The sequence below is a fragment of the Nicotiana sylvestris genome, chromosome 4 (assembly GCF_000393655.2).
Source record: "Nicotiana sylvestris chromosome 4, ASM39365v2, whole genome shotgun sequence".
NCBI classification, from domain to species: domain Eukaryota; kingdom Viridiplantae; phylum Streptophyta; class Magnoliopsida; order Solanales; family Solanaceae; genus Nicotiana; species Nicotiana sylvestris.
This window is the reverse complement of record NC_091060.1, coordinates 72113878-72124175: the sequence shown is the minus strand read 5'-3', so window position 1 is coordinate 72124175 and position 10298 is coordinate 72113878. Positions and strand designations below refer to the sequence as shown.

At 40.5% G+C, this 10298-nt stretch overlaps 1 protein-coding gene across 1 annotated transcript; it reads right to left on the bottom strand.

The window, feature by feature from the left end:
- Positions 1-3495: 3495 nt before the first annotated feature.
- On the bottom strand, positions 3496-4062 carry LOC138889693 (uncharacterized). The gene has a single exon (XM_070173028.1). It carries the CDS (start codon positions 4060-4062, stop codon positions 3496-3498), a length of 567 nt encoding a protein of 188 aa, XP_070029129.1.
- Between the last annotated feature and the right edge of the window lie 6236 nt (positions 4063-10298).

Sequence of the window (10298 nt, the reverse complement as noted above, 5' to 3'; positions counted from 1 at the left end):
GGCTCTAAACCTTGGCTGTCATCTTCCGAACCCTCAAAAGAGCTAGTTGAGGAGGAAGGCTCATCTCTAAGTTGGAATTTACCCAGAAACTGCCTCATCTGTGATTGTGCCTCGAGATGCTCTTAAATAGAGTTACCCTCAGACATTTTCCTAGACGGGAGATATTCATTGGACTCTGCAGGCTCTGGGATTCTCCTGGCAATTACCTTTTTGTTTGTCACTTTTTGGACAGAGAGTTGTATGTTGTTCTTGCCTCGACTTTGGAATGGTTCACCCCTCCCTTTGGATGTATCACCTCTACCACAAGATCTCACCATTGTCTTCAATTCATAGAAATAGGATTCAGTTAAGCTCAAATACATAGCATTAGACAGTTACAAATAGTTATAGAACAAACCGGAAAAAACCAGATACATGTAAAGAAGTGCGATCCGCTCAATAGTGAGTGCGACCGCACATGGTGTGAACCACATAATTTTGAAGTGTGGCCGCAACCCTGATTTTGTTGTCCACACAGTTTCTTGTCCTCAACATGATGATGAAGTTTACAATTAGGGCTCAAAATAACCAAAGTAACTATAAACAAAAATGAAGAAAATTGAAAAATCTAAGGATGGATTGAACATACGAGTAATTTAGTGATGCAAGGAAGAATCAAAGAGATGAAATGAGTGAGAGATGTTTGAAACAATTGAGTGCATTGTGTTTTTTGCCTTTGTGAATGTTCAGAGTGTTTAAAGTTTAAACAGGAGCATGAAGCCTTCTATTTATACTTAACACAAGTTGGCAATGGTTATAGAGACACTCTTATACCTGATACTAATTTACCCTTCGATGATTCTGCGGTTCGCACATTATTGAGTGCGGCCGTAGAATTTTGTGTGGACCGTACAATTCCTTGCGCGGCCACAAATTGGCCTTTTTTCTGATAGACAAACTTCAGAGAGTGTGCACTTTTGACTTTCCAGTTGTACAGTCCGCACAAGATTTGTGTGGCCGCATAGTCCACTTTGTTGTAGCACTCAAATTTGTGCGGTCCGCACATTTTCCATACTTAGCAAATATTTTCTAAGCACAGTCCCTGCAAAGCACACTCATTCCTGCATACACTTCAAAACCGGATAGCACAAAATAAGACCTATCTAAAGAAGAAGGAAAAGAAAAAGAAAAAGATACATGGGTTGCCTTCCAAGAAGCGCCTGATGTAACGTCGCGACACGATGCAGATTACCGATCACTTGAAATGAAGAACCACCACGAAGTGGCCATCATCAACTTTTCTAAGATAGTGCTTCACTCGCTGACCATTGACTCTAAAAACATCATCATTCTTATTTTTCAAGTCAAAATCTCCAAAGGGTGTCACACCAACAACCTCAATCGAGCCACTCCCTTTAGACTTCAACTTTCCCGGAAACATCCGTAACCAAGAATTGAACAATAGCACAAAATCACATTCTTTAAACTCCTTGTTTCAAATGTACTTGTCATAGAGGTATTTCATCTTCTCCTTGTATAAGGATGAACTTGTATATGCATGATACCTAAACTCATCTAGCTCATTCAATTGTGCCACCCTTAAGTTGGCGGCGACATCCCAATCAAGGTTCAACTTCTTCAAAGCCCACATGGCCTTATGCTCAAGTTCCACTAGAAGATGACAAGCCTTCCCGAACACCAACCGGCATGGAGACATTCCAATCGGTGTTTTGTAAGCCGTCCTATAAGCCCATAAAGCATCATCAAATCTTGTAAAGATATTCTTTTTTAAAAATGCCACCACACTCCTCGCTTCATTGCTGGGCAAAACAATAGCCTCAACCTATTTAGACACATAATCAACCTCGACTAGGATGTAGGTGTTTCCACAGGAGCTCAAAAACAGACCCATGAAATCAATACCCCACACATCAAAAATATCTATCTCCAAAATGGTGGTGAGAGGCATTTCAATTATTTTTCGAGATTCCACCGGCCCTTTGGCATTCATCATAATGCTTGACAAGCTCACTTGCATCTTTGTAGAGAATGGGCCAATAAAAACCACAACTTAAGACTTTGGCCGACGTTCTTGCTCCACCATGGTGAACACCATAAGGCGAAGAGTGACAAGCCCCAAGAATTTCACTTTGCTCCTCCTCCGGTACACATCTTCTAATCACTTCATCCGTGCAAATCCAAAAAAGGTACGGTTCATCCCAATAGTCATATTGACAATCCCGATTGAGATTCTTCCTTTGGTTTGAAGAGAACTCAATCGGAATGATACCACTTACAAGATAATTTGCCAAATCCGCGAACCAAGGTACCTCCTTCATAGAAATAGCCAAAAGTTGCTCATTGGGGAATGAGTCATTGATTTCAAGACCATCATTAAAAGTGACACTTCTCCCAATTGAGCACCAAGTTTGTTTCTTCACATCTTGCCAACACTTTGTCAAAATTTTCTAGACAATGATCAAAAGAATCCCCGACCACAGAAAAATCATCCATGAAGACTTCAAGGAAATCCTCCACCACGTCCATGAAGATATCCATCATACACCTTTGAAAAGTTGATGGTGTATTGCACAATCCAAATGGCATCCCCAGAATGCGAAAGTACCATAAGGACAAGTGAAAGTAGTCTTCTCTTGATCCTCCAGAGTAATAAGAATTTGATTGTAGCCGGAATACCCGTCAAGGAAACAATAGAAAGCACGGCCGGCCAACCTATCAAGAATTTAATTAAGGAAGGGAAGTGTGAAATGATCCTTCCTTGTGACTTTGTTGAGCTTGCGATAGTCCATACACACTCTCCACCCGGTCACCGTTCTTGTAGGAATCAACTCGTTCTTGTCATTAGTGACCACCGTCATGCCCCCTTTCTTTGGGAAACATTGAATCGGAGAAGTCCACGAACTATCAGAAATAGGATACACAGCCTCGGCATCCAACCACTTGATCACCTCTTTTTTGACAATCTGTTACATGGCTTCATTGAGTCTCCTTTGATGTTCAATAGATGGTTTGGCACTTCCTCCAAGTTGATCTTGTGCATGCAAAATGCTGGGCTTATCCCCAAAATATTCGCCAAAGTGCATCCAATAACTTTCTTTCTCTTTTGTAGCACCGCCAATGTAGAATCTACCTACACGTTAGTCAAACAAAAGGAAAGAATAACAGGTAAAGTAGAAGAAAGGCCGAGAAATTCATACCGAAGATGTGGAGGCAATGGCTTCAACTCCAAAATGGGAGGCTCCTCAATTGAAGGCTTTGTTGGATGAGTGGTTCTATTCTCAAGATCCAAGGACAATTTGTGGGTCTCATAAGTGTACGACCCCATTCCTTGCAAACCATTCACATATTCCACATAACCCTCCATTTCTTGATCATCACAACTGAGCAATATGACCTCCAAGGTATCATCAACATTCATTACTACACTTTTTTCATCAATAATCACATCGGTCACCAAATCCACAAATGAACAAACTTCATTGCTATTCGGTTGCCTCATAGATTTGCACACACGAAAAACCACCTTTTCATCACCCAACCAGAAAGTAGCTCACCGGCTTCCACACCAACAAGAGCCTTTCCTGTAGCAAGGAAAGGTCTACCCAAAATAATCGGCACCTCATAGTCCACTTCATAATCAAGAATCATAAAGTCCGCTGAGAGGATGAATTTATCAACACAAACCAACACATCATCAATAATACCCAACAGTCTCTTCATTGTACGATCCGCCATTTGCAACCTCATAGATGTTGGTCTTGGTTGCCCAATCCCCAAAGTTTTAAAAACCGAGTAGGGAATCAAGTTGATACTTGCCCCTAGATCACATAAAGCTTTAGAAAAGTCGGCACTCCCAATGGTACTAGGGATTGTGAAAGTGTCAGGATCTTCTAATTTATGATCCATTGAGTGCACAATTGCACTCACTTGATGAGTCATCTTTATAGTTTCATAATTCATCGATCTCTTCTTTGTCATCAAGTCCTTCATGAACTTTGCATAACCCAGCGTTCTCTCCAAAGCCTCAACCAATGGCATGTTGATAGATAAACTCTTTATCATGTCAATGAACTTTTTAAATTGGTTCTCTCCATTTTGCTTTGCAAGCCTTTAAGCGTATGGAGGAGGAGGCCTTGGAATTGGTGCCTTAGCCTTTGGCACTGCCGATTCTAGTATGTCCACAATGTGCTCCCTAGACGGGTTCACTTCCACTTGAGTCTCCTCCACATTGTCACCAATGTCAATCCTCACTTCATCACTTGATTGCACTTTATTTTCCGGGGTCTCATCTTGTTGTACCATTTGCTCATCATCCACAATTTTCTTTTGGTTTGAGGTGGTTGCATCCCCACCTTTTCCACTCCTTGTAGTAACAGCCATGGCATGTCCCGTGTTATTCCCGCCCTTTGGGTTCACCACCGTATCACTTGGTAGTGCCCTCTTAGGACGAGTGTTCAAAGCTTGCGACATTTTCCCCAATTGAACTTCCAAATTGCGAATTGAAGTGTTGTGAGAAGCTAATTGAGCATCCGAGTCGGCATTCTTCTCCATCATTTTCTTGAACATGTTCTCTATTTGGCCTATCTTATTATTGGAAGTGGGACCTTAGGAAGGATAGGGAGGTGGGCTGCTCGGTTATTAATACAGGGGCCTTTGAGAACCCGACCCCTGATTCCCTTGGTTATTATTCCACCCTCCTTGGTTGTTGCCTCTCCAATATACTTGATTATTGCCACTCCAAGTGCCTTGGTTATTTTGACCATTCCTATTTCCTAGATTGTTCCAATTCCCTTGATTGTTTTGATTGTTCCAACTACCTTGATTATTTGATTTCCAATTTCCTTGATTTTCTTTTGGTCGCCATTGTTGTTGATTCGGGCCTTGATTGTTGTTTCTTTGCCCTTGGAAGTTGTTCACATATTGTACTTCCTCCTCTTGTTCATTGTACGACTCATATTGATCAAATCCACTATCATCTTGCACATAATTTTCAACACGGTTTTGCACTTGAGGACCCTTTTGCCTTCTCTTGTTTACCATCATACTAACTCCCTCTATTGCATTAACTTTCTTAGGACCTTTCTCATTATGGTGGTCAACTTGGTAATTGCTTGGCCATGATCATGTAATTCTTTATGCAAGTGAATCACATTTGGATCTCCTTGAGGAACGTTTGCTCTACTTTGCCATGTCGATGAAGTATCCGCTATTTCATCTAGAATCTTAAAAGCTTTCTTATACGGCATTGTCATGAAATTTACACCGGCAAGATGGTTGACCACACATTGATTGGTAGTTTGATCCCCCTATAGAATGTTTGTTGAATCATAGCCTCCATCATGTCATTGTTCGGGCATTCTTTTACCATAGTACGGTACCACTCCCATAACTCATGCAAAGGCTCATTGGGTTCTTGTTTGAAAGCTAGAATCTCATACCTAAGAGTTGCCATATGACCGGGAGAAAAGAACTTGGAAATAAACTTCTCAGCCAATTCATCCCATAAATGGATAGAATGATTTGGCAACCTTTCTAACCAATCCAAGGCCTTCCCCCTTAGAGAGAAAGGAAATAGCCTCAACCGTAAAGCATCCCCGGAGATGTTTGTCTGTTTACTCCCCCAGGAAGTGTCAACAAACCCTTTCAAGTGCTTGTACACTTTTTTATTCGGAGCCCCGGTGAAGAATCCTTGTTGCTCTAACAATGTGAGCATAACATTTGCGATTTGAAAGTTGCCCGCCCTAATGCGGGGCAGGACTATGGCACTTGCATATCCTTCATCACTGCAACACCTGGTGTGGAGCCTCTCTTTTTGGAGGTGGGAGTGGAACGAGAACATTGTCTTGAGACGGTCGGTCTCGTCTATTTGCTTGCGGTTCAAGAGGAACCTCTTTAACTTGATCATCTTCTACGTCCACATCCCCCATAAGCATGTTTCCAAGAGGATCATTGTTGTTGAGAGCCATTGTTCACCTACAATTGTTTCACCAAGAAGATTAGTAACACGGAAGGAAAAGAAAACAATTCACACACAAAACCAAATATATAGCTAAATCCGTTTTTAGCACTCCGGCAACGGTGCCAAAAATTGATCTCAGATAGATGTGCTCAGTTTACAGCTAATTTCTGGAGGTCCTTCCAAAGAGGATTAAGGACTCAAGTAAGTCTTAGTACATTATTTCATCCCCAAACAGATGATTAGGCTGAGCGTACTATTCAGACACTAGAGGATATGCTTCGGGCTTGCGTGATAGACTTTAGGGGTAGCTGGGATGATCATATTCCACTTATTGAGTTCGCATATAATAATAACTATCATTCCAGCATTCTGATGGCTCCATATGAAGCTCCTTACGAATGGAAGTGTAGGTTACCTATCAGATAGTTCAAGGTTGGGGAAACTAAGTTAGTTGGACCAAATTTGGTACAACAGGCTATTGAGAAGATTAAGCTTATATGGGAAACTAAGATTAGCAGCTTAGAGTCGTCAGAAGTCCTATGTAGATAATCAACAACGAGACTTGGAGTTTCAGTTAGGTGACTAGGTATTCCTAAAGGTATCACCGATGAAAGGCGTTATGACATTCAGTAAGAAAGGAAAGCATATCCCTCGGTACATTGGACATTATAAGATTATGCGTAGAGTAGGCCAAGTAGCATATGAGTTAGACTTGCCTTCCAACTTCGAGTCTGTGAATCCAGCCTTTTATGTGTCTATGCTCCGTAAGTGTATTGTATATCCTTCTAGAGTCATTCCAGTTGAAGATGTTCAGGTCATAGAGCAGCTATCATATGAGGAAGCTCCCATTGCTATACTAGATAAACAAGTTCGGAGATTGAGAACTAAGGATGTACCTTAGGCTAAAGTACTTTGGAGAAACAAGAATGTGGAGGAGATGACTTGGGAAGCTGAAGATGAGATGAAGACCGGGTATCCTAACTTGTTTCTGCTTCAGGAGGAGGATCGAACTGAGACTTCACAACCTTTAGGTACATATATGATACTGGATTCTTATGTTAATTACTGTCATTAGTCGTGTGAGACCATTGGTGTTATTGATGATTATGGCCTTGTATGGCTTTGTATTATTGGGTTTGATTCGTGACAAGTTGGTAGTAGTACCTTTATAGAGGAGACTCTGCCAAAATTTCTATAGATCTCTAGGAGTTTAACATTCGAGGACGAATGTTTCTAGGGGGAAGATAGTTACACCCTGTGCGTTCCAAGGTGACGTATGATGAATATGAAACTTGTTATTCACGATTTAAATGAGTTTAAAGTCATAATATGACTATATATGATGGTTGGATATAAAATATAAAGTTTGGGAAAAATTAGATTTAAGTTGAGGAAAAACTGACGAAGGATTCCCCATGTAATGAATCATTTTGAGAAATACATTTCGTGTGTTATATGAGGTCTTATTGGGATATATTATATACCATATTGAAGGTCTTAGAATTTAGTTTTCAATTCTCTTAACCGTTCGTCATACAGCATCCGGATAAAAAGATATAAGCGTCGGAAAATGGGACAATGCTAGGGTGCCAAGATAGCACCTCTTTGACTTTTAAAAGTTGATATATATAGGTCTTCAGTCATCTTTATCTTCATTTATCCATAGAACACGGCCAGAGAACAACCATAAACATATTATTAAGCTCTCTTCTAGGGTTTAATAGAAGATTAATATCCCATGTGCGAAATCAAGAAGCGATAACATTAGAACGATCCCTACGACGTAAGTATCGCTATATCGCCTCTCTTTTTGTTTGTAGTTTGAGTTTTGGAAGGTACTTCATAGTTAAGAAAATGTCTACTTTCTGTATTTAAGCTTTTAAATATCAAGGAAGGTTTATAAATTTATTTCGTAATAGTTAGAACTCACGGGACGGTGATCGGAAGCCACGAGTTCGATTTATTTCACTCTTAATGGACTGTTTTGTAGTCCACTCATGTTGTCCTATTGTGATGATGATTTATGGAGTTTAGAAGGATGAAGGGCATGGAGAAATTCCACATGTGGTAGGGTAGTAGGCTAGTCATTTGTCATTGCAATTTCAGACTAATTGATAACTTGTTGATTGGATGTGTTATGATATATTTGGTTTTTTTTGTTGTATTAAAGGTCCCGAATTGTAGTTAGATTGTTTTTGAGTTGCTGGTTGTATTGTGTTGTTATCTCGCCTATAGTAGGCTTGAGGGAGCAGTAAAATTAGGGGAAATGTTGCCCGTTTTATTTTAGAATCGAGTTATCATTCGAGATACGTGATATACTAGCGCTATCTAAGTTGTACATGCATTTCTTTGTTATAGGGTTAACGCGCTAGTTGTCATAAGCTTGTTGTTGAGTTGCATTGACAATTTGTGGTATGTTAAGGCTATACTTTATTTCCTTTTGGCATGAACCATATAATATAATGAAACGAGCAAGTACACAACTTTCACAAATGATTCTATTCTTAGAAGTACTAGGGTTGCCTATGTTCTTGATTCCTCATATGTCCTACTATCATATCGTCTATTCATGGGTTTCATGACATCCGAGAGATCTTATTGACTTACTTCATTGTGCATTGTATTCATTTATTCATGTATATTGACCCATGACTAGATGTTGTTATATACGCGTATAATATATGTATATGGGGTGTGGGGAAAACGTTATGACGTTATATATGCATCACCACCTGATTAGCTGGCATACGTTGATGATTTCGCCCACTGAGGTCGAGATGATATGATGGGTTTCCCTTATAGGCTTGATGATGTTATGTACGCATATACATTTGCATGATATGATATTTATACGCATGTGCATGACATTATAAATATTTTATGATTCACAGAGCTATTCAGACTTACAGGCTGAATCCTTTACTCCATGTTTCTTTCATGTCTTTTATATACTGATTTTTATGCCTTACATACTCAGTACATTATTTGTACTGATACCCCTATTGCATGGGGGCTTGGGTTTCATGCCCGCAGGTGCAGGCAGATAGGATGACGACCCCTTTCTTAGGATCCTGGCTCAGCAAGAGTTGGTGTGCTCCATTTGATCTGGAGCTGCTATTGGGTTTTGGTTCGATACTTTTCTATACATATATGGGTATGATAGGGCTCAGTCCTGTCCTTTATACAGTTGTACACTCTATAAGAGGTCTGTAGACAGTCATGTATAGTTGGATAGTATGTGGCCTTGTCGTCTCGCCCTACCGTATTCTATATATATATATATATACATGTCTTTTGGGCATGTTTTCCTGCGTATATTATTCACATGATCAGTAGTTTATTGCCAGACGTTATGCATGACCTACACTTATTTCATGTTTATATCTTAGATGTATGCTTAGGGGTTTTAGATAGGTAGAACTGGGGCATTCGTCACAGGCCATTGGTTTGGGTCGTGACACGAGGCCAATAGTATCCTGCCCTAATTAATTTCAATAATTAGGAATTTGTGCCTGAATGATTTTCGCAAATTCCTTCGTGGACCTCTCGCATAACATAATTAGCTTTGAAGGCTCTCAAACATTGGGCCAAGGGGCCGTAGAAATATCTTCTGTGCAATTGACCCCTTTTGAAGCTGTATCGAGCTGCTTTAGTGTATAGTGCCCTAGATGCCTTAGGATCTTCAGGCAATTTCCCGTGCTCGAGATAGTCAATAATCTCGTTTCTCCAGTCCTAGACCAAATTAATTGTGTTTACCTCGTAATAGCTATCTGCATCCAATACCGAGTGCATAAGCTGTACAACCGTACCAGAGTCCAATCCTTTCATTTTCGTGGATGATTCGAGGTTAGCTAGTGCTTCTACTTCTACATTTTATTCCCTCAGGATATGTGTAATTGACCACTCCCAAAACCGAGCGAGCAGGGCCTGGACCTTCATTACACATTGTTGCATGCATTCCTCTTTGGCTTCGAAGATCTCGTAGACCTGATTTACCACCAACTGGGAGTCGCATATGATCTCTATGACCTCAGAGTCCAGTCTCTGGGCCAATTCGAGCTCTGCAATCAAAGCTTCATATTTCGCTTCATTGTTAGTAAGAGGAATAATTCTTATAGCCTGCCTCGGGGTTTCTCTCGAAAGCATTGTTAATAATATGCCGAGCCCGGACCCTTTCACATTGGAAGCTCCGTCCGTGAATAGGGTCCAAACTCTTGATGTCGACTCCGACACCATTACTACTTCTTTGGTAGCCAAAGGTAACAACCCTGGACTGAAATCAGCCACAAAGTCGGCTAAGACGTGAGACTTAATTGTAGTCCTAGGCTTAAATTCTATG